General features: G+C 38.1%; 1 protein-coding gene across 4 annotated transcripts in view; it reads left to right on the top strand.

Moving 5' to 3' along the window:
* LOC127649260 (CMP-N-acetylneuraminate-beta-1,4-galactoside alpha-2,3-sialyltransferase-like) overlaps positions 1 to 6,097 on the top strand; it is a 110,563-nt gene extending 104,466 nt beyond the window's left edge. For all 4 annotated transcript variants that reach the window (XM_052134285.1, XM_052134288.1, XM_052134287.1 and 1 more), the window contains 2 exons: positions 1,522 to 1,668; positions 4,764 to 6,097. In XM_052134285.1, coding sequence (XP_051990245.1) covers positions 1,522 to 1,668; positions 4,764 to 4,853 — 237 coding nt within the window. In that variant the 3' untranslated portion in view covers positions 4,854 to 6,097. The remainder of the gene's footprint in view (positions 1 to 1,521; positions 1,669 to 4,763) is intronic.
* The last annotated feature ends 19,758 nt before the right edge of the window (positions 6,098 to 25,855 follow it).

Below are 25,855 nucleotides of genomic sequence, written 5' to 3'. Positions count from 1 at the left end.
CGGAGAACTCCCAAGGCAGATAAAACGGCCTACATTTAAGCAGCAAAAATTCCAGCTCAGGTGAACAACTTTCTACTCCAGTATGATTAGTACACCAGTCATTATAGATATAGATACAGAGCCCCCCCAACTCTGCTCTTACAGAGTCCTTTGTAAGATCAGCCTGATGTAATGTATAATTCCATAGCCTCATCAGGAACCAGTGTGCTGAGCCATGTCTCCAAGAAAATCAGCACACAGCAGTATCTTAGAGATCTTTGTGCAGTAAGCCACAGCCGTATTTCGTCTATCTTATTAATAAGTGAATGAACATTTGTGAGGATAACACTTGGTAGTGATGGCCTGTGCGGAGCAATTAGAAGTTTGACCTGCACCCCTGCGTGCCGACCATGTTTTTGTTTTCGCTCTGTGCCGCCGCTGTCATCTTCCGGCCGGCAAGGTAATCCACGGAATTGCCGGTGTTCTGGCTAACGCTGTCAAAGTCAGAAGATGCTTAAACCTCATCGTTCGCAGCTTAGTCCGATGCCAAATAATTACGTGCGACTATACAAAGTATTCGTATAAATGGTTAAGCTAAACACAGTGCTAAAAATGGATAAAACAAATAAACAGCCTAATAAGCATCGAGTAGGAGAGCACAAAGCCGCTGCATCTGAACGCGCTGCACATCTAGTTCATAAAGCAGTTTTACCTTTTTAACTGCAACTTTATTTAAGCAGTGTCAGACAGAATCAGCAAAATACTTTAATCGCTACACAACACCTCACAAATATGGGAACATTACTCACAGCAGAGAATTTAACTGTCTTGTAATGTGTTGTAGATGAAGTGCTTTAATGGATGTAACAGCAGTGTTTTACTGTGCTGACTGTTATTCACTTCTAAGCACAGCAAGATATCATCACGCAAAAACGGTCTCCAAGAAGTTGCGACTTCCATTAAAACTTTAAACAATAAAACATTATTGTTAAGTTGTCGACCCCACTAATCGACTAGTCAGTATTTGGATGATTAATCAACCACCGTAGCACATCCCTAATGTCATATATTTAATTGTCTTAATATTATTTGAACATACTCCTTCTCTCACATAGCATTCAATTCAGACTTCAAATTCACAAATAAAATATAATTTATTTTGTTGTTGTGCTGTAGATTTGATGGTGTTACAGGAAACACTGGATTGGAGTGCTTATGGCATGTGGGTTTCATGCACTATTAAACAAGCAATAAATTATATTTCTTTTTTTATTATCAGAAAAATATGATTTGCATCAATATTTGGTCATGTTACTATTAACAAACAAGTGCAAGATATTGTATTAAGGCTGAAATTGTTGACTAAATTAAACAAAAATCTTAATTCACGAATCTGTAGGGCATTGCAATTCACTGGACATAAATATTTTCTTTCCCAGTTGTCGAGTAAACAACTTGCATACTAAAGAACATTTAATTTGCTTCCTAATTTTCTCAACTGAGAACAGCAATGATGATTAACTTTTTCTGTTCTTTTCATAGAACATTCCAACACTGGGCACCGTTGCCATTACTATGGCCCTGCATAACTGTGACGAGGTTGCTGTTGCTGGATTTGGCTATGACATGAACAAGCCTCACGCACCCTTGCACTACTACGAAACAGTCAAAATGTCTGCCATAAAAGAGGTATGGAGGTATCATGTTTTTGGTGAAATGTCAAATGAATGTTCAAATTTGAAATCTTTCAGCTTCTTGGAAGACTAAATGGAGGGGGGGGGGGGGGTTGTTTAAAAATGCAAGCACAAACAATTTGGGACTGTAACCAACTGTGAGCTCATTCCTCAGACCTATGCCTGTTTGTTTGTTCAATTTATGGCAAATTACAATGACAGTGTCATGAGTGGAATGTCCTTGGCTTCTCACTGTCCTGATTTTTGTTCATACCATTTCTCATGAAGATAACTCTGTTATGTTTTTAAATTACCCTCTGCCCACATTTACCATTGCTGTAAAAGCACACTCCTAAAAAACAGCTGTTCATGCACAAATAGCTCCTGACTGCTCTGGGACTCATCCTTGTCAAATCACAGTCAGGTACCTTTTATGCAGAACACGGTCACTTCCTCTTGACTTTATTCTGTCTGCGCTATGTAATGTTGTCGTGAATAACCAGGATTTAAGCTGTTGGGCTTGTACAGTGAGTGCTTCACACATACTGTAACAGAATAGACTATTTGTCTTTGTAAGTTTTGACAGGAGTACACAATCTTCAGCCCGATTATGATGTGAGGGTTTCATTCCAATGGCATTTACAAGAGTAGATTGACTATACAGTTTTCAGTGGTAAATGCCAAAATTAGTGTGATAGGTTGTTCCACCTGCTTGTTTAGGAAAAATTACTTAGTTAGAAAATTTAGAGACCTTTCTAATACCTCTCCAAGTAGTTTTGTACATATACATTGTACATTTTGTACATGTATGTTGGTCATTCAGTCACTGATCCATGGCCTTTTGGTTTGTGCACATGCTCTTAAAAATTAGTCTTGTATGGGTATCGATACAGATTTCCAGATTTTGTTAGATTACAATTCTCAAGCTTTTGATTCGATTCTGATGAATTTGGGTATATTTCAGTTATAGTGTCATTTTTGCATATGAAACATATGAAAGCAGTTTAACGATTTTAATACCCATTTTGATACCACAAAGTACTAGCTAATTTGACAGTCAGTAATAATGTGAGAATCCAAGAAGCAAATTCCAAGCAATTGAACAATTAGGAAAACATAATTTTAAATGCTTTAGTAGAAGTCTCAAGCATTCATATAAAGGTTCAGAAATTGATCAAAGTAATTAAATGTAACATCAGTACTTAAATGACTTGTCTTCTTCGTGTAATTATAATACATTCAAACTTTTTAAAGCTACTATTGTATCCATCCAAAAGTGTTTTTCTTGTTATCGTTGTTTAAAAAATATTTACAACATACAAGACGATGTCAGGTCTATTAGGCTGTATCTACACCTGAAGTCCAATATTTTGAAACAAATCTACAATTTTCATGAAATCTTTAAGTGTATTTTATCGCATTACCGCATTTTATCACTCTCAGAGCACACTCACACCTAAGTCCCATCAGTCAGTCAAACAGCGTGGGAGTTATAGAATTTAAAAATAAAATGTGAGCTTGAAGTTTCTCGTTATTTGTGTAGTTTCTCTCTCAACTCTCTATCCCTTTTGACTTCTTAATGAGATCAACCATTGGTCTTGGTCAACACAATGAGCACCCCTGTCATAGAGTAAAGGCAACATAGTCTTGCATTTACGTGCTGCTTTCGACATTTTGCTGCAGTTTCCTGGTGAAATTAACACTAGAGGCGCTACATCAACTGTGCGTTTTCTTAAATTTCACACAAATCAAGAGTACTACAACAGCGGTTTATGACTTTATAAACATTTTATATTGCATTATTACTCACACACTGTAACACTACAATAACGCATCATTTGAAACACTGTAAATTTTAACACTTGTATTACAGATCCACCTACATTTACACACATATTGCAACATGATTAGCTTCCACTGTAGCTCACCTGAAAGTGTGTTGGACTTTTAAACGAAAGTGAAAGTGAAGCCAAAGTGTCTTAGAAATCAACTTGATGTGTTTTTAATTGTTTACATACTATCGGTTAGGGTTAGGTTTTGATTTAAATTTAGTATGTCTGCTTTGTTCACCTCTCATTTATCTTTTAGGACACTTTTGGTTAGTTTTAGGTCAAAGTTTTAGGGCAATGAAGTACATTTTATTAATTAAAACTTCCATCTAATATTCACTTTAAAAACCTCGTCATCATTTCAGTCACTTTTGGTGCCCCTTATTGGACATATCACTGGGAATGAGTCAAACTGCAGCCAGACTTGTAATTAAGAATGTAATTTTGGTTTGCAAAAATGTTGCCACTATCACGTAAATTTCACGAGATTGGGTTGAGTGAAAGTTCGATCTCATTATTTTAAGAATCGATATTGGGATCGTTCAAATCATAGATTATTGGGGAGTCTGTTTTTATTTTACCCAGCCCTACTGCCCTAATTACCCCATCATTTTCTGTCTTCTTGTCACTATTATATTAGTAGTGTGAAGGCCAAAAAATATAAAAATGTGATCCGTCACATGGGCTGACCAGGCTGAAGCAGACAGCCCAGAGACTTGGGTGAGAGGCTTTGCCCAGTATGCCCAGAACCTTCTGTCAGGGAACTATCCATTCAGACCCAGGGCCTCTCACAGGAAGCTAAAGCTCTGGTTTCATTCAGAATTACCAGACCTTTATTTCCTCTCTGGTGTAGCTCACTTGGGCTGTGTCTGAAAATCACATTGAAGAAAAATAGAAATTATAAAAAAACAATTGTTGTAATAAAAGATGTAATGTAGCTTCAACCAATATTACTTCTTTGTGCTCGCTCATGGTGGATATAGGCGTACCTCAAGAAAGACTGCCATCGGTTAGAGAACCATCAGATGTTGCGTGCATGGAATGAGATTAAGCAGCTTTTGAATGTACCCCAAATGTATCCTGAAATGAACTGGATCTCTGTGACTTCATGTTGTTTATGTTCATCAGTTATACATCACATCAATCACATTGTGTCAAACAAAAGCCAAAAATTCAGAACTGCAGAGTCTTAGCTGGTAATGTAAACATAATTGTAAATGCATACAACATTGGCCCAATTCCACTGGAAATGACAGTCTCCTATTTATGTCTCCCACCACAGTCATGGACTCACAACATCTCAAAGGAGAAGGAGTTTCTCCGCAAGTTGGTTAAGGCCAAAGTCATCACAGACTTGACAAATGGGATTTGAACCTCCCAAGGTGGGTGCCTTTCCCAGAGGACTAGATAAAGAAGAGTCCTGGTAGACCCAACATGAAGACCAGAGGTGGGAGCTACGCCCCAGTTAAGATGCACACGTGCCTTCTAACCGTCAGGCTTCCTCTGAGCGGGACACTGAAAGGTTCTTGAATGTCTCAGGAGACAATCCTTATTCCTTGTCCTATTTCCTTCACGAACGAAAGATATCAAAGACAAAAATAGCGCTTGAGGAACAAGTTGCAACATTAACTGATTGTGCCAAATGTACCTCTATAGGAGGAGACGGCCCTCCTCTCCTGCCTGAATGTATTAACAGAGTAAATATCAAAGATTTTTACGGTGAATTTTAATCAAATGCTATGGCCCCCGGGGTTCTGTGTTCACAAGTGATTTTCCGTCCAGGTCACACAGGTGTGTGGGGGGGGGGGCAGGTCTTTAATTCAGCCCTTGTCCTGAGCACAGGAGGCTCTTTCTCTCCTGAATGTCAGGTTATTGTGTTACAACTTCTTTTGTGTAGGATAGGAGAAAATTCTCTTCTCTTTATTTATTTTGGTACAGAGTTGAAAGCCTTTGTTTCTTAACCCCCTTCCAAAATTGCTTGTGTTATATATTCGCACCACAATTCACATAAGTATAGATGGGAGAGTGAGTTCTCTTTTAGACAATCCTCAAATCACCTGACTTTGTGGTACACTGCCATGCTTTATTCTGTCTCTGTACTTTTAGAGGCAGCAATTTGAGATAATTACACTAAGCAGAAATATTTGTACTTTTTTTTTTAAGATTTTTTTTTTAATTATTATAGCAAGATTTATTTCAAAAAGCTAATGAGTTTGTTTTGTACATTTTTGCGAGGTACCGGTAATTTTAAGGAGTGCTTGTTTCAGTGCTTGATAAGTTCATGAGATGTGAGCTTTCAGAGAAAAGATGCTACACTGCCCTTACTCAGACATGGGTAGGGTGCTGGAAACATACCATTGCATTAGCCATCTTTGGTTTACATATTTCACTACATAACAGAAATCTTCCAGGTACTCGGCTCAACATACGAAGCAGTCATCATCCTGCCTGATTAAAATGCAAAAAGAAATATACGGTACCTTTGAAAGAGTAATTGTGCAATTATACTTTACAGTAAACCACCAATCAGCATTATTATGATGTTATTTTAATTAAAATTAAATAAAGTATTATTGCTTATATATATGTATATACAGGTGAAACTCGAAAAATTAGAATATCATGTAAAAGTTCATTAATTTCAGTAATTCAACTTAAAAGGTGAAACTAATATATTATATAGACTCATTACAAGTAAAGTAAGATATTTCAAGATTTATTTGATATAATTTTGATGATTATGGCTTACAGCTTATGAAAACCCCAAATTCAGAATCTCAGAAAATTAGAATATTGTGAAAAGGTTCAGTATTGTAGGCTCAAGGTGTCACACTCTAATCAGCTAAACACCTGCAAAGGGTTCCTGAGCCTTTAAATGGTCTCTCAGTCTGGTTCAGTTGAATTCACAATCATGGGGAAGACTGCTGACCTGACAGTTGTGCAGAAAACCATCATTGACACCCTCCACAAGGAGGGAAAGCCTCAAAAGGTAATTGCAATAGAAGTTGGATGTTCTCAGAGTGCTGTATCAAAGCACATTAATAGAAAGTTAAGTGGAAGGGAAAAGTGTGGAAGAAAAATATGCACAAGCATCAGGGATGACCGTAGCCTGGAGAGGATTGTCAGGAAAAGGCCATTCAAATGTGTGGGGGAGCTTCACAAGGAGTGGACTGAGGCTGGAGTTACTGCATCAAGAGCCACCACACACAGACGGGTCCTGGACATGGGCTTCAAATGTCAAACGTCTTACCTGGGCTAAAGAAAAAAAGAACTGGTCTGTTGCTCAGTGGTCCAAAGTCCTCTTTTCTGATGAGAGCAAATTTTGCATATCATTTGGAAACCAAGGTCCCAGAGTCTGGAGGAAGAATGGAGAGGCACACAATCCAAGATGCTTGAAGTCCAGTGTGAAGTTTCCACAGTCTGTGTTGGTTTGGGGAGCCATGTCATCGGCTGGCGTTGGTCTACTGTGCTTTATTAAGTCCAGAGTCAACGCAGCCGTCTACCGGGACATTTTAGAGCACTTCATGCTTCCTTCAGCAGACAAGCTTTATGGAGATGCTGACTTCATTTTCCAGCAGGACTTGGCACCTGCCCACACTGCCAAAAGTACCAAAACCTGGTTCAGTGACCATGGTATTACTGTGCTTGATTGGCCAGCAAACTCGCCTGACCTGAACCCCATAGCGAATCTATGGGGCATTGCCAAGAGAAAGATGAGAGACATGAGACCAAACAATGCAGAAGAGCTGAAGGCCGCTATTGAAGCATCTTGGTCTTCCATAACACCTCAGCAGTGCCACAGGCTGATAGCATCCATGCCACGCGCATTGAGGCAGTAATTAATGCAAAAGGGGCCCAAACCAAGTACTGAGTACATATGCATGATTATACTTTTCAGAGGGCCGACATTTCTGTATTTAAAATCCTTTTTTTTATTGATTTCATGTAATATTCTAATTTTCTGAGATTCTGAATTTGGGGTTTTCATAAGCTGTAAGCCATAATCATCAAAATTATATCAAATAAAGGTTTGAAATATCTTACTTTGCTTGTAATGAGTCTATATAATATATTAGTTTCATCTTTTAAGTTGAATTACTGAAATTAATGAACTTTTGCACGATATTCTAATTTTTCGAGTTTCACCTGTATAAGCTGTGCAAAAGTTTGAGGCACTTGTGAAAAATTTTGCATAGTGAGGGTGTCTTCAAAAATAATGACAGAAGTAGTTTTCATTTATTAATTAACATAATAAGTCCAGTAAGCATAAAGCTAAATCAATATTTGGTGTGGCCACCCTTGCCTTGTAAACAGCACCAATTCTCCTAGGTACACCTGGACACAGTTTTTCTTGGTTGTTGGCAGATAGGATGTTCCAAGCTTCTTGGAGAATTTGCCATGGTTCTTCTATATATTCAATTGCTTCTGTCTCTTCATGTAATTCCAAACTGACACGATGTTCTGTAGGGGTCTCTGTGGGACCATGCCATCTGTTGCAGGGCTACATGTTCTTCTGTTCAAATCATTTCTATTTGCAAAAGTAATGTTTCGGAGTCTAAAATGTATTTTTGCTATTGAGACACTAAAACTGAAGATATAAATAACCATCTGAAGACAAATGTTTTTGCGAAACATTTTAAGTGCCTAAAACTTTTGCACAGTACTGTGTGTGTATGTATGTATGTATATACATATACACTGTCTGTATATATCTTCAAGTTGTAATAAAATTAAAAAGCTTTGCAGTTTTGGCCCTAAATTGAGTTCCTGTGTGTCTAACTTTAATCTTTCTTTACTATTTTTGAGAACAGAACAGTACATTTGTCAATGCCAGGTTTATTTATATAGCACTATATACACACAACATAGGTTGACCCAAGGTGTTTACAACAATAAAAATAATACTATGGAAAATACAATTATTCTAAGAATATAAAAATAAAATGGCAGATAATAACAGTACAATATAGCTAAACAATGACGTATATCAAAATAAAAAGATAACCAATCATTCTCCATATTTATTTAAATGCAGAGAGAATAAATAGGTTTTTAACTTGGACTTAAAAGTAGTTAAAGTGGGAGCAGTTCAAAGGTAGATTGTTCCAAAGGTTAAGGCCAGCTACTGCAAAGGCTCGATTGCCTCTTTGTTTCAGTATGAGATCACATTATCTGAGAGATCTGGAGGAGTGATGAGGGGAGAGAAGGTCTGAGAGATATGATGGATCAAGTTTGTTAATGGTTTTATAGACTAGTATGAGAGTTTTAAACGTAATTCTGTCTCGTACCGGCAGCCAATGAAGAAAAGCGTGAATTGAGTTATTTGAGAATGCTTCTGAGTCAGAAGTCTGGAGACAGAATTCTGCACTAATTGCAGTCGTGCCATAGAAGTGTGATTAATACCCATGTAAAGAGAATTGCAATAGTCCAAGCAGGAGGAGATAAAAGCATGGATGACCTTTTGACTATCATTAAAAGTAAAAAATGGCTTGACTTTTGCTATCTCCCGAAAGTGGAAAAAACTTGATCGGACAACAGCATTAATTTGCTAATCCAACTTAAGATCACTGTCCAAAGCCCACATTTTTTTTTACATATGTTAAATATAAGGTTTAAATTGATTCAGTTTAAATTCTAAGGGTGCTGTGATAGATGCAGGGCCAAATATGACAATCTCAGTTTTAGTTTGAATCCTGTATTGTGTGCCATTCTCAGGAAACAGTACTTAAGCATTTAAAAAAAAAACGTACAATGATATCATTGTTATTGTTTATTTGAAACCATTATTGATGGACTTTCAAAAAATCAGTAACTATCATAGACGCTGAGGGGGAAATGTCCCCCAATATTCATTTGCAGCCAACCATTATGGGTTTTTAAATAGCCAACTCTTATTTATTAAAATTGCTCCCAGACCCCCACCCATCTAAATACTCACTGAAAAAAAAATAAATGGTCCATGACATTTCTCTCAAAATATGTTTTGCACAACAAGCAAGCAACCCTGTTACTGCACATGAAAAACTTTTTCAGGGTTGAAGATCAATGTAAAATGGCCAAAGCTGTATAGTATATCTGTTTGATTCATGTGTTCAAAAAGACATAGGTGATGTTAATTCCTCAAAAATAATGTCCCTTTTTACAGTGAGGGAAAATCACAGTGGAATGGGGTTGAACAGAATTGATGGACAAAAAATATACATATTTTTTACAAAATTAATTATAATCAGGTCATCTAAATATATTCATACTGCTATGTTCCAAAGCCTTAAAGGAGTCATGTAATGGATTTTTTACTTCATTATTTTCCTTGAGGTTCACTTGTTAGTAAAAGGTTTTGCACAAAAATCAGTCATAATATAGTATTAAATTACCTTTTTCCACCTCTGTCTGAAACGCTCAGTTGTCAGTGCTCAATATACACGCCCACTATGTTTTGATTGGCTAACATCATCTCAGCACAAAGATCTAATCTAAAATCTAAAACAATCTACACTCCATACCCCATAATGACTAAGCAAAAGCCAGATTTTTGATAACTTTGCAAATTTATTAAAAAGAAAAAACTTAAATATCACATTAGCAGAAGTATTCAGAACCTTTGTTATGACACTTGAAATTTAGCTCGGGTGCTTCCCATATCTCTGCATAATCTTTGACGTGTTTCTCTGAGTCCAGCTGTGGCAAATTAAATTGATTTGAAATGATTTGGAAAGGCATACACCTGTCTATAAAATGTCTCACAGCTGAAAATGCATATCAGAGCAAAAAAACAAGCAATGAGGTCAAAGGAATTGCCTTTAAAGCTCAGAGTCAGGATTGTGTCGAGACACAGATCGGTTGCATTGAAGGTTCCCAAGAGCACAGTGGTCTCCATAAGTCTTAAATGGAAGAAGTTTGGAACAACCAGGAGTCATTCAAGAGCTGGCCGCCTGGCCAAACTGAGCTATCGGGGGAGAATGGTCTTTGTAAGTGTGGTGACCAAGAACCTGATAGTCACTCAGGTTGAGCTTCAGAGATCATGTGTGGAGATGGGAGAAACTTGCAGAAGCACAACTATCACTGCAACACTCCACCGATCTGGGCTTTATGGCAGAGTGGCTAGATGGAAGCCTCTCCTCAGTGCTAGACACATTAAAAAGCACCGAAAGGACTCTCAGACTGTGATAAATAAAATTCTCCGGTCTGATGAAACAAAGATTGAACTGTTTGGCCTCAATTCCAAGTGTCATGTCTGGAGGAAACCAGGCACTGCTCATCACCTGCAAAATACCATCCCAATGGTGAAGTATGGGGGTGGTAGCATCATGCTGTGGTGGGATGTTTTTCAGTGGCAGTGACTGGGAGGACTGGTTAGGATTGAGGGAAAGTTTAATGCAGCAAAATACAGAGATATCGTTAGTGAAAACCTGGTCCAGAGTGCTCAGGACCTCAGACTGGTCCAAATTTTCACCTTCCAACAGGACTATGACTCTAAGCACACAGCCAAAACAATGCAAGTGTGACTTAGGGACAACTCTGTGAATGTCCTTGATTGGCCCAGCCAGATCCTGTACTTGAACCCAATCGACATCTCTGGAGAGACCTGAAAATGGTTCTCTACCGATGGTCCCATCCAACCTGACAGAGCTTGAGAGCATCTGCAGAGAAGAATGGCAGAAAATCCTCAAATCCAGGTGTTCAAAGCTTTTTGCATCATACCCAAAAAGATTTGAGGCTGTAATTGCTTCAAAAGATGCTTCAACAAAGTACTGAGTTAAGGGTCTGAATACTTATGTCAATGTGATATTTTAGTTGTATTGTTCTTCTAAGGATTATTATTTTTAGGGCCCAAGCACTGAAAGTGCGGAGGCACTATTGTACTTCTAAGGATTATTATTATTTTTTCAAGATTTTCGGTACTTTTGTGGTTCTTAACATGCATGAAAACTCTTGAAAGTTTGCACACACATCAGAGTCATCGGCCATTAGGGCTGGGCAAAGTTGTAGGGGAGGGGGGAGGGGGGGGGCACTGTAGTGCCACCTAGAAGATGGGCATGTCCGTGGGTCTCTGTAATACATCTCTTTTGAGCTACCATCACCAAACTTCATACACATAAAAACTCAGCAAAAAAAGAAACGTCCTCTCACTTTCAACTGCTTTATTTTCATCAAACAAAGATTCAACAACTAAGACATAAACTTTCTAAGTTTCACAGACATGTGACTAACAGAAATGTAATAATGTGTCCCTGAACAAAGTGGGGGTCAAAATCAAAAGTAAAATTGAGTATCTGGTATGGCCACAAGTTACATTAAGTACTGCAGTGAATCTCCTCCTCATGGACTGCACCAGATTTGCCAGTTCTTGCTGTGAGATATTACTCCACAGTTCCACCAAGGTACTTGCAAGTTCCCGGACATTTCTGGGAGATCCGAGATCCAAGCTCTTCACTGGCCATGGCAGAAAGCTGACATTCCTGTCTTGCAGGAAATCATGCACAGAATGAGCAGTATGGCAGGTGGCATTGTCATGCTCGAGGGTCATCATATGAGGGAGGAGGGTGTCTTCCCAGTAACGCACAGTGTTGAGATTGCCTGTAATGACAGCAAGTATAGTCCGATGATGCTGTGATACTGCACAAGACCATGATGGACCCTCCACATCCAAATTGATCCCACTCCAGAGTACATTCCTTGGTGTAACGCTCATTCCTTCAACGATAAACGCGAGTCCGACCATCACCCCTGGTGAAACAAAACCATGACTCGTCAGTGAAGAGCAATTTTTGCCAGTCCTGTCTGGTCCAGTGAAGGTAGGTTTGTGCCCATAGGCGACATTGTTGCCGGTGATATCTGGTAAGGACCTGCCTTACAACAGGCCTACAAGCCCTCAGTCCAGCCTCTCTCAGCCTATTGCGGACAGTCTGAGAGCTGATGGAGAGATTGTGCATTCCTGGTGTAACTCAGGCAGTTGTTGTTGCCATCCTGTACCTGTCCCGCAGGGGTGATATTCAGATGTGCCGATCCTGTGCAGGTGTTTTTACACGTGGCCTGCCTCTGCGAGGATGAACAGCTGTCCTTCCTGTCTCCTTGTAGTGCTGTCTTAGGCGTCTCACAGTACAGAGATTGCAATTTATTGCCCTGGCCACATCTGCAGTACTCATGCTTCTATGCATGCTGTCCTTCCTGTCTCCTTGTAGTGCTGTCTAGGCTCCAGTACAGAGTGCATTTATGCCTGGCACATCTGCAGTACTCATGCTTCTTCAGTTCAGATGAGCAGGGACCCTAGGCATCTTTTTTTTGGTGTTTTTCAGAGTCAATAGAAAGGTCTCTTTAGTAAGTTTTTATAACTGTGACATTAATTGCCTACCTACCTGACTGGCACCAAACTAAGGTAACATTATTCCAAGACATCAATTAAGGGCACAAATGTGAAACAGGAAGTTCCTTATATCTTCTGTGTGCATTGTATTATTTTGATTAAAATTCAGCTGTATGTTTGGTAATTGGGGCTGATCACATTTATGCAGCAATTAAGGGTCACGGTCATAGCGCCACCAACTGGCAGCAGTGTAATATAAGTCTGCAATTTTAACAGACTTTGAAATAGCCAGCTTGTGTTTACCGTAATTGCTTAAAAATTATTTATAATAATACCAAGACACTGCTGGTGTAAAATATTATTAATATTATTTGATATCTTAAATAGTGTTGTCATGGCAACACATTAATTGTTATTATTCCTTTCTTCCTATATTTGGGTGTAAACCTAAACAGTTATAACTCATGAATGCTATGGAGTACAGACCTAAGCCTGGTCTCTTTTTAAAGAAGACATTTATTATGCAGGTGAAAACAGTTATTGTTATGAAAATGTACTGCACAAACTTTTTATATATATATATATATATATATATATATATATATATATATATTACAATATACTAAAAATATCAACTGAAATGTAAAAATATTAGAAAATCAAAGCCACATGTCAATATATCAAAAAATGACCTTTTGTTGCAGTTTTGATTGACACAGAACCAGAAATGTCCAATAGAGGACAGCCAAGCTCCATTAGTGAATGATTCCCAAAAGACCATATCTGCACAATTATCTGAGTAAACATGACTTTAATGCATCCATTTATACCGTTTATAAAGATGCAAAGAGCAGAAAATACTAGACACATTCCTGTGTGTGTTCCTATTAGGTCGCCCTCCAGCTTGTTGGCAATTTCTGTTGTCAAATATGCACTCCCAAAGTGTCTTGACCTAGTGTACTCTTCAGTTGGTTATATAAACTAAGCCATCTTGATTTTTTAAACCTTTTTACTTCCAACCTTAAGGTTTAATTAGAAAAATGGCACTTTAAAGGGACTTTATGCTACACTTAATGTGTTTTAAGGGCGTTTTTAATGGAGACCTATTATACCCCTTTTTACAAGATGTAATATAAGTCTCAGGTGTCCCCAGAATGTGTCCGTAACGTTTCAGCTCAAAATACTCCACGGATCATTTATTAAACCATGTTATAAATGCCTCTTTTTGGGTGGAATCAAAGACATGCTGATTTCATGTGTGTCTCTTTAAATGCAAATGAGCTACTGCTCCCAGTGGGTGGACTTTTAACATTGTAGGGTGGTTGTGTACACACACTGCCAACTCACATTCATGTACAAACACCATGTAAAAGTGATTTTGCATAATAGGTCTCCTTTAAGTAAAAAAAATGTTTTTTAAAGATCCTGTGAAATCCAAATGAATGTATTTCTGCTTTTCATCTATATCTATTACCTTTAAGGTCATCTATTTGATAGTGTACTTCTAAACGTTGACAAAAATTGTTTTCAAATTGTCTCTCTTCCACCAATATGGATCAAACATTTTTATGACTCATTCCACACTTCAGACTTTCATCAAATGCTTTTTTTGAATGAAAACACACCCTACCCTTACAACATCTGTCTGTGTTCTATCTGGTGCTGATCAAGCCTTTGCAGGGCACTTTGAAGGGAGCAAAATGCCATAAAATATAGTTGTTCCGAACAGATTTTCCAATAAGAATCACTTAAAAAATTAGTTCTGAGTGTCGATTATCACTTTTCACCTCTCTGAAGCTCTCACAATGGAGGGTAATTGTCATAACATAATTGAGTCCATTTTCATCAGTGGACCCTCATGTTAGGCTCATTTGAGATGCCAAATGCCGATCCTTGAAAGTAGATGAGAGCAGGCTGGTGCAGTCTGGGGAGGAGTGAAATAAGAGCTGTCAAGTTGCAAATTTCTCGCTTTTCGTAGTGGATCAGCCGCTACGAGATCAAAGGCAGATATAGCGTGATTCACGTTCAAGTGCTTTGTTGTTAATAAAATGGATGCATTTTCAATTCTGTTACTTAGAAATATGATGAACAAAACACTCAATGTACCTATTATTTCATTCCCCCATAAAACATATCTTTCCATACATTTTTAGTTTAATAAAGGCACAAATTTAGATATTCAGAAATATGATACCAATCACATATCCCATATAAATATTCACATATAATTTATGATTTTAAAAGAGAACAGAACATAATTGTTGTTTAAGCCAATGAGTATCAAGCTGTGTCGTCAGCATGTTATTTCCCATCGTGCCTGCCGTTTGCACAACTCAAAAAGCAACTGCGCCACATGCCTGTTACAACTTTGGCCACCTCACTCCCGCAAGAGTATTTTTTATACTCGTTGTATTTTATACTTTGTCATTATGGGTTATGGAGTGTAGATTGATGTGAAATAATAATAATAATAAAATCATTATTTAAAGCATTTTAGTATAAGACTGCAACATAACAAAATTTGATAAAAATTAAGGGGTCGGAATACTTCATGAATGTACCGTAAAGCTGAGAACACAAGCTGTGAATGTGAAGGGTTAATAAATCTGTATACAGCTGTAATCAATGGTCGACCCCAGTGTTCACCTCATAAGTGTGGCTGCTTCAATACGCATCCCGTGTAAAGGTAAAAACAGGATGTTTACTTGGTGAGGAGTCAAAATGTTGCTAATTTTACTAAACGACTACAGAAACAGAAGTAGTATTAGGTTTGTTACTCATCAACATTTCTGTCATGTCGATATAGTTGGCACTGCTCCATCATTCAATATAACCTTACAAAGCCTGAATAATTATGGTTCTCAATAGAGCTCTGAGAAATGTGCTGAACAAAGGTTAGTCGAACATTGACACGTTCAGGAACTTGGTTTAAATGCATTTTTAAAGTCACTCATTCCTAATATTGGAATTTATTGGCTTTTTTGAATGGAGAGAGTTTTGAGTTTTGAAACTTACAGTAAGATTTTATAGTAGGATGACCTCTTATTTGTCAAAATATCAAGGAAAATTGTATTCCTCGTGACATGATCTCTTTAAACAGAAGTGATTAATCACTGTATTATTTGTTGTGATTGCTGCATTGATATGTGTCTTTGGTGGTTAGTAGTCCTTATGATGATGAATTGGGATTTTCCAGGGGGGATGTAGCATCATGAAACAGCTGCACTCAATGACCTGCTGTCAAAATCACAGCCAGATCACCAGTCAAACAGTACACATACATGTCTGATCTTCATGCTTGTTTTCGCAAGCTTAGGACTGAAAACTATCATTTTAATTATTTTTAAGCTTCTTATGCTATGCTTCATTGTGTTAGCATTCTAATTTCTGAATTTGTAGGCAAAAATGTGTGATGTGTTTTTTCCTGTTGTAGTGTCAGTTACAATTCAGATCCATCACGATCTTCTGTAAATGGCAACCAGGAGGGAGAGCAATCGGTTTTTACTCACCCCATCCTCAGAGAAAGAGACTGTGTGAAAGTAAAAAGAATGAAAATATTGCTTTATTTTGTCCTCTCCTTCTTTCTATTTCTTTTAATACTCAAGTTGAATTTTGACAAGGATCTCATTTCATTTGAGTGGCTCTGGAAGCCCCCCTCTAACAATGGGACATGCTCTCAGCTTAGCTTGAGACAGGAAGAGCACAGCAGTACTGCTGCTGGATGTTATAACTGTATTCTGATAGGGAGACAATCAGGCCCCTTAAAGTGACTGCGGTAATGCATGTCCTGCTATAAATATATAGGTCAGCAATATAACCTTCCACATTTTGGCATCAAAAATGAATCTTGTACTTTGAAAGTTCTGCTTAAAATGACTTAACAGTCTCATTGCAACCTCAAAGTCTTGAATACAATACATGCTTATACTGTACACACGTGTCCCAAGACTCAATGTTGGAGCTTAATATCTCATTCAGATACTGCTATTAAACTCAGAGCCACCCCAGAGAACATTCTCCCATCATTTGATGGTATGTTTATTTGTGCAGACAGACAGATTCAGCTGTGTTCCCCCCTAGATCTTCTAGCTGATACCTCACTAGTCACTACCTCATAAACTGAAAAAGGTGAGAGAAACCATAAATTGTTCTCCCAAAATCACATTGAGCACAGAATGTCCCACTGATTGGCGATTACATTGACTGGAGGGTCTGTTCTTTTAACATGACACATGAGAGTAGTGTAAATTGCATGTCAGCCTCAAATCTCTCATCTTGAATGTGCTGAGAGTCAAGAAAACACTAGCTGGAGTTATGGTGACCTCTTTCTAAATTTCCTAATTATCATGCTGCAGTCTGAGGGCCAAACCTTGCGTGCACTTTGAAAAGACTGATCGCACTGTGAATTAGTCAACAGTAGGTCAAAAGTTCTGCTGCTGAAATCGATCTACCTACTTAAATTTGAATCACTGCCCTTCCCTACGACCGAAGCCGGAAGTGTTGTTGAACGTATGAGGAGGTCTGAGCTCAAGTTTCCCGGGTGAAATGTCCACACAGAGGTGCCAAAAGCAAGTTGTATTTGTAGTTGTAAATGATGGAATAGTCAACAGGAATGCATATTTTATTAACCATACCTCCTAACCCAAACCTTAAACCTTACCTTCAGTGGAGTAGAAATAATTTTGGAGTGAAAATAAAACTTCTGAATCGCACTCATCAATGTTTCTGTGAGTATGATAACTTCCTGGATCCAACGGGACCAGAACTCGTGACTCAGAAGTTGCTCAGTAGCACTAGATGGAAAGATCACATTTTGAATTGATGAGAAAAACGATTTCAGGTTACATGAACTTTCGGAAGCTACGTGTCGATTTCCGTGTGAGCATGTGTCTTTGAAATTCCTTCCTCTGGACACTGAGAAAGCTACCATATGTATAGCTTTCACTGTTCACCATCAAACATTTATGCTGCTGTTCATATCTAATAATTTGACTCAATGTTTTATTATATTTCAAATCATTAACTTTTGGAGTGTGAAATTCTATTTGGTCTGTCTCTCTCAGTAGTAGGCCAGAAAGGAAAAAGTTTTGAGTATGTCTGTACCTAATGAGCGAGTGTGTAAAGGAGAGGAGAACAGGGCATAAACCAAGATGCCTATGAAAGACTTTTAACTAACCTACACATCTGGAATCATGTTCCTTGTGCCATGATTTTGAGAATTAGCTAAATAAATGTTGTGATAAATTGGCACAAGCCTGATGGTTCATAATGTTAAAGGTTTTATAAATAATCTTGTTTTTACATCATAATTAGAATAATCATGGTGCTGTTGAGTAAATAAATGGGTTTAAAGAGTTTTATGGTTAGAGTTTTATGGTTTTATGGTTACAAAAAGAAAGCCCCATGTGTGTGCCGCTGTTTCTGCTCCTTTTGTTTTGCTTTGAGTGAGCTTCTTCTGTTAGATGCGGCTACTTATTTCTTTTCTTTTTTTTTTTTTTGCATCAGTGGCATTGTGTCATTTACCACAGACAATAATTTTGACTCATCACTCAATTTGTAAAAATAAGAGCTGTAAAAATTAACACGGTAACACGTGCGATTAATTAATTTTTCTTAATCACGAATAACGCATTTACAGTGCATTCAGAAAGTATTCAGACCCCTTCATATTTTTCTCATTTTGTTGTTGCATCCTTATGCTAAAATGCTTTAAATATTTTTTTTTTTCACATCAGTCTACATTCCATACCCCATTAGGACAAAGCAAAAACCAGCACACACACAACAGCGCTTCCGTGTCAGTGATAAAGTGATGGAGAAAGGACCTCTTAACACTATTTAATATACAAAACAAGCCCAGATGGGACAAGTATTTCTCAGCCTATGTAAGGCGAATTTTAATTACAATTGAAGCATGTCAAGTCTTAACTATCACCAAAACACAGAATGAAACAGGGGTTTTTTGCAAGCACTTTGGGAATTAGACTTTGGGAAACGTTTAATGTTGTTTGAATTGGTGATATTTTAGTGCATTTCTATCTTTATACTGTGGAAAACGTTTTTGGGAAAATGTTAATAAAGCATTGTGTTGTTACATATTGTTTTGCTTTCTTTCCTAAGAAGGAAATAAATGCATTTTGATAGGAAAATAATTACATTTGGAGTCAAATTTCAGCACTTTCAAATCTGCAATTAATTGTTATTAACTACGGAAAATTCATTATATACTATAAATCGCCTTTTAAAATTCGAATCGACTGACAGTAATAAAAAAGTAAACAAACATTTTGTTTACAGTATTGCACTTACAATGGAAGTCTATTGAGCAAGACACTGCACTTGGAGAAACATTCAAATGCACGCTGTTTATGATGTAAAACCACAAGTCTTAAACATTATATGTGCTAACATTCTTAATAGGTCTAGGGTTTGGGTAAGGGGTTAGACTTAATGGTAAAATTAGGGTTTTACATGAGTTAAACTTTGTACATTTTTCTCTATAGGAGTAAAAGTCTGATGTTTTTGCGAGCCAACGTGTACATTTTTTTATGATTTTGCCATCTCGACTTTTCGCGAGACCATGTTGAAAATGGTAAACCTGGTCATTTTCACATGATATGTGCTAAACCCTAACCTTAACAGAAGGGAAAGTGATGAAGAGGAACTGCAACATAAGTTCACATGGAGCAAACTTCAACCACAGGAATTACGTCAGTAACGCATATCTTGAAGTTAATTCACTTAAAATAGTAGTCCCATTAATAAAAGGGTGATTTAAACAAGTTGAGAGGTCAAACAAGAAGGAAGAATTAATATAAGCATTTTAACATAAATAAGAGTTGAACATTTCTGCTTTGAACGCCACCGGAGGTATGTCTAGGAATATCTTGCAACATAGACTTCCATAATGACTTCCGAAGTGCGTTACTGTAAACATGATTTTTGTTTGTTTTTACAAACTGAGGTACAGTTCAAAATTATTGTCTATAGTAATTGTTGGCATGCCTCAGATGCTGTTAATAGAGCTTAATGTGTTTTGAACCAGAAGAGTTCCTTTGATGTTTCATATAAAATTAGTTGATGAAATGTACTGTAGATTGGTTTATTGAGATTTTTTAAGTGGCTTTCAGGTATGCTTCAGGAAGTTGTGTTGTGACAGTGCAGTGATCCAGGTACTAAAAACTGTGAGGTAAACATACAGCATGGGTTAGCTGTAGAGTGTTGACACTCTTGGGAGGGGTTGCATGACAAGTGTCTGTTTTATTTGTCATAGATTAATCTCCCTTAATGGTGTTTGAGCTGTTTGTTTACTGGGTGCCTGTATCTGTTGTTCTTGTGCTCACAGGCTTAGCCATGAGTACACACTGGACGTGTTATTGAACCCCGCATAATAGTGCAAGTTCACATTCATCACTCAAGCCGACAGCCACATATTATGTCAGAGAATGTATGCGCTCAAGGCTCTTCTTATGAAAATGCATTTTTAAATATATTATTGTACTAAAGAATTTTGAACTTTTTCATGCCCAGTTGCCCATTTGATGGCTCACTTGATGTGCATGTTTTCTTTTATCAAGACATCTTGAAATTTGGTGTACTCAAGCTATTTAATAGCTAATCACCCTTGTAATCAGCTATTAATAAGGATTTTTAGTAAGAAATCTTTATAATCCAAAGATCAAAAATAAAACAACACCTGAGCTGTGCCTCAGGACATTATCTAAACGCAAACATTCTAGCTTGGAAAATACCTAGAGTGCACCTGGTGAAACCCTGTGTGGGATATGCTGTGGTGCTCCTGAAAAAGAGCTTGAAAATCATGATGGCTACATACTCTGATGTTATCTCTTTAAATCAAATTACAATCCATTGTGGCTTAAGCAGGGTTACCTGAGGAGAAATGCTGGTCACAATTATAGATTCACCAATCAATCTCTTTGAACTTGAACTTTACAGTTAGTTTATGGATCCCCTGTAGAATAAGTAGTGAGGCTTAGTCACATTCTTTCATCCCTCACTCACTGTATGTATTATTGGTTTGATCTTTAAATAGGGCTCAGGGGAGACTCACAGATTTTCACTTTGTGTTTTGTGAAAGCCTAAAGCGAACAAGGCCCTGTTTGCCCAGTCTTTGTGCTTCAAGCCTTGTGTTTGTAGTGAAAGGAGTGCCAAAGTTAGCGCATGTCTGTGGGAGTAGGGAACTCCACTGAAGAGTAAATGAAAGTTTTAGGAGGAGAGGGTGGGCGAAAGAGTTTCTCAGAACAAGGACCAATGAGTTCTTGGTCTCAGTAGAATACAGGGAGTCTCAGTAATTTGGGGAGCGCAATCTATGCAGACATACTAACTGTCAACAGCAGCAGTTTCTGTGCTTTGAAGCACATTTTAGTTAAGCTTGTGTATGCTTAACTTTGACTGTATGAAATGTTGTTTAAATTGTTAATAAGCATATGAGGTATTAAAGGAATATTCTGGGTTCAATTCAATTGAAGGTCAATCAGCGTTCATGGCATAATATTGATTACCACAACAAAAAAAAAAAAAAAAAAAAAATCGAGATGTTCTTCCTTTTCATTACAAACAGCAAAAATCTGGGTTACAGCAAGGCACTTGAAATGGAAGTGCATGGGGCCAATCTATAAAGGTGAAATATTCATAGTTTCAAAAGTACAGCCACAAAATGTAAATGATATGCATTAACATGATTTTAGTGTGATAAAATCACTTACTAACCTTTTTTAAATAACTTATAACTTAACCTCGTGTAAAGTTTTAACCAATTTTACAACTTTTTTTGCCCAGTTGATGTAATGTCAACAAACCTAAAAACTCTAAAGTTACTGTTAACTATAAATTGAACAACTTTACAGCTCAAATAATTAGTGTTGTCAAAAGTACCGGTAATTCGGTACCAAGTCAGTACTAAAATAAAAGCGATGTAATGACACCAGTGTTTCTGCAGTACCGGTAGAACCGAGCACCAACTCAATCCGTTAGCAGCGCGCAATCTGACTGACACACGACTGCTTTAAAATGCTCACGGGCTTATTTTGAAAGCGTGCTCTGTTACTCGTTTTACACTGAAATGGACAATTAATCCAAGTGAAATGTCCTATGTTGTTTTATTAAACCACTGAAGGCTGCAATCTTTGCATGGATGAGCTGGGTACTTTAAACTAATGTGTATATAAATCTGACCGGTCGTACTCTGGTAATTCCACAGATATTGAGTATCATTCACTACATCTTGTATCAGATAACATAGCAAAGCAGAGCACTAATCCACTGTGAACCATGCAGCGCATGTAAACTATATATTTATATAATTAAATCACAGCATTTGCTCTTTAATCTCAACACAAACTTTATTTATAAAGCATTTAAAACAACAGAGTCGACCAAAGTGCTTCACAGTAATACAGTTTAAAACATGTTTCAAAATTACCACACACACACACAAACAAAACGTAATCTGAAACACAAAATACCAACACTCCAAAACTGTGTCCATTTCATTGAGTGAGACTCAAAGGCCATTGTAAACCGATGAGATTTCAGAGCTGACTTAAAAGTCTTCTGAGCAGTGTTACAAACTGCTTATCCGGAAAACTGAAGCTTCCAGCAAAAAAAAAAAAAAAAAACGTCATATATAAAGCACCATTCAAAATAAAAGCTAGATGCATGAAATGTAAGAAGTTTTATAAAATATTTAATAAAAATACATTACAAATGTGTAGTAAAATGTAATATTCTCTCTAATAATAATAACAATATTGATTTATCACAAGCTGCTGTTGAATAAAAGTTCAATAAATCAATAAAAATCCAATGACATTAAAAAGTTATATTTTCACTTATTAAAAGTTTTAAGAATTAGTTGATTAGACCATTTTGATGATTACATTTAATTAAACTTTAAAACATTAAAATAATAATAAAATTATTAAAAATAACTAATAATATCACATTATCATATTAGCATATTTTTGCTGTGGTATCGAAATTGGTTTCAAGAACTATGAAATTTTGAACAACAAAATTTGTTGACAACACTACAAATAATATGTGCGTATTAATAGACAAATTAATTTAAGTGCTTTTATCAAATTAAAAGCTTCACATTTCTGCCTTTTTAACCTCCCACAAATTGGCCCCATTCTCTTCAATTGTAAGTGCCTCACTGTAATTTTTATTTTTTATAAAAAAAGTTTTTAAAGAAAAGGACAGACAAGTCAAAATTCTTTTTTTTAGTAATCAACATAATGCCACAAATGCTGTCGATTTAGCTTAACTTGTATTGAACCCGGAATATTACTTTAAGGCTCATTCACAGTTGCAAGGCAAAATTCAACAGGTGAAGAAGAATGTGTGAAACCCATGAACACTAAAAAGAAGCCTTTTTTTATGCTGCACATTATACTCTGGGTGAAGTTATAAAGAAAACTTGTCGCTAAAATAATTTCCTCATCCATCGTGAATATTCAGTATAGTTATGAAAGAAGCACTGCCCACACAGAGGTTACTGCCAAACCAAGCAGCAACTTATTAGTCAATGCTGCGAATTAGTGATGTCCGATTCTTGAACAGATCGTTCTTTTGAACCACTTTCAGCATTTAACCGGTCGAGCAAGTTCACAACACTGAAATGAATCGACCGGATTGATGAAGCAATACGCAGAGCTGAAGTAAATGTACTGGTTACGCAACACATCAAATTGTCCAAATGAATTGAATGAGCCGAGGGTCATGTTGGGGAGACCCCCACCAGTGCAGAAGGAATACCTGGGCCAGTCTGCTGGAGCTGCGGGGAAAACGTACACAGCCAGGAGCGGTGTCCAGTAATGGAGGTGGGGACACTGGTCCGGATCCCTGACGAAACACTGGCTGCCCCCGATCGGGCAGGTGTGTATCGGATACCGGTAAGAGTAAAAGGGGATACACATCAAGCTTTGGTGGATACAGGTTGTTCTCAAACCTCGAGCCATCAATGCTTGGTGCAAGGCAGGGCATTGGATAAAAATGAACTGGTGAGGGTTAGGTGTGTGCATGGTGACATTCACAGGCATCCGGTGGGTACCATTGAGATACAATTAAGGTGAAATAGGCATAGAGTTGAGGCTGCGGTTAATTTACACCTCACCCATCCAATAATTCTGGGAACCAATTGGCCCGGTTGTATTGAGTGATGCAGGACACTCAAACCAAAGAGCCATCGGGAAACACTCTTCCAGGCAGCTCATTATAATCCAATGGATGGCAACTTAGGTCACGAAAAGACTTTGAACTGTAATATGGCCCGTTTCTTTTAGCCGGGCATTGACGGGGATGTTGGCAAGTGGTGTGTGGCTTGTCGTGAATGTTAGTTGGTGAATCGGCAACCCCAAAAGCGTCATTGTGCCCACTGCCATTGATCGAGATCCCCTTCGACAGAATTGGCATGGATCTTGTCGTGCCATTACAGCGGACTGCATGTGGCCATTGCTTTGTTTTAGTTCTGGTGGACTATGCAATACGGTGTCGGGAAGCAGTACCTGCAACATCTCAGCACGTAGTGTTGCAGAGGCAGTCTTCAAAATTATCTCCTGAGTGGGGATTCCAAAAGAAATCCTCACGGATCAAGGTATAACATTTATGTCACATACACTATGCAAACTATATGAATTATTAGGCATTAAGTCGATTCACACCAGCGTTTATCACCTGAAGATATACATGAAGATGCTAAAAACTGGGACAATTGGCTCGAACACCTGCTGTTTGCAGTACGTGAGGTTTTTTCCACCAGGTTTTCCCCATTTGAGTTACTATACAGGCGCCGGCCGTGCGGCATGCTTGACATCATACGGGAAGACACACTTTGGGGCAGTTAACATGGAAGAATTTGCTCCAAGCTAAAGAAAGTCAACGCTGACTGTACGACAGGGGCACTCGACTACAGGAATTCGCACAGGGAGATAAAGTGCTTGTATCGCTGCCCACTTCAAGTTCCAAATTACTCGCCAAGTGGCAAGGACCCTTTGAGGTCACACGACGAGTCGGAGATCTCGATTTTGAGGTTAGGCAAACAGATAAGACACCGGCACATCAAACCTCCCATCTCAACCTCCTCAAACCATGGAAGGAGACGGTACCTGTAGCCTTGGCAACAGTGGTTCCTGAGATTGCGGAGCCAGAGGTATTCCCCAAATCAAGTTCATTCACCCCGGTCCCTTGCGGAGACCACCTCTTGCTGTCACAGCTTACAGATTTTGCCAGGTTGCAAGTGGAGTTCGTGGACATGTTTTCACACCTACCCAGTCGCACAAACCTCATAGAGCACCATATTGAGACCAGCCATGGGTGCTGTAGTTCTACCGGGCTGGCCCAATTGCTGTGCAACTCTTTATTATGTACAAGTAAATGTAATGTATTACATTTCAAGCATTGCCCCTATCGTCTTCCTGAATACAAGAAAAAGGTTGTTCAGGAAGAATTAGAGGCAATGCTTGAAATGTAATACATTACATTTACTTGTACATAATAAAAGAGTCGCACAGCGATTGGGCCAGCCCGGTAGTTTTGGTACCGAAGAGCGATGGCTCGGTCTGGTTCTGTGTTGACTACCAGAAAGTGAACGCGGTGTCCAAATTTGACTCTTATCCAATGCCGTGAATTGATGAGTTACTCGATTGGTTGGGCACGGCTCAATTTTACTCGATGCTGGACTTAACAAAGGGTTATTGGCAGATCCCTTTAATGCCAATGTCCCGAGAAAAGATGTCTTTTTCCACACCGTTCGGATTACACCGATTCGTGACTCTTCCGTTCGGTTTGTTTGGAGCCCCAGACATGTTTCAGTGCCTTATAGACAAGGACATCAACATTTACAGTAATGATTGGCAGCGGCATATACAATATATGAGGGCTGTCCTCAGAGCACTGAGACAGGCGGGACTCATGGCCAACCCAAAGAAGTGTGCAATTGGACGGGTGGAAGTTGGGTATCTGGGGTTCCACTTATGGCACGGGCAGGTGCGTCAACAGGTTGACAAAACCACAGTGATCGCAGCCTGCCCGGCATCCAAGGCCAAAAA

Source organism: Xyrauchen texanus, chromosome 9 (assembly GCF_025860055.1).
Source record: "Xyrauchen texanus isolate HMW12.3.18 chromosome 9, RBS_HiC_50CHRs, whole genome shotgun sequence".
Lineage (NCBI taxonomy): Eukaryota > Metazoa > Chordata > Actinopteri > Cypriniformes > Catostomidae > Xyrauchen > Xyrauchen texanus.
The sequence above is the reverse complement of the archived record's forward strand: the minus strand, read 5'-3'. Positions and strand labels throughout refer to the sequence as shown.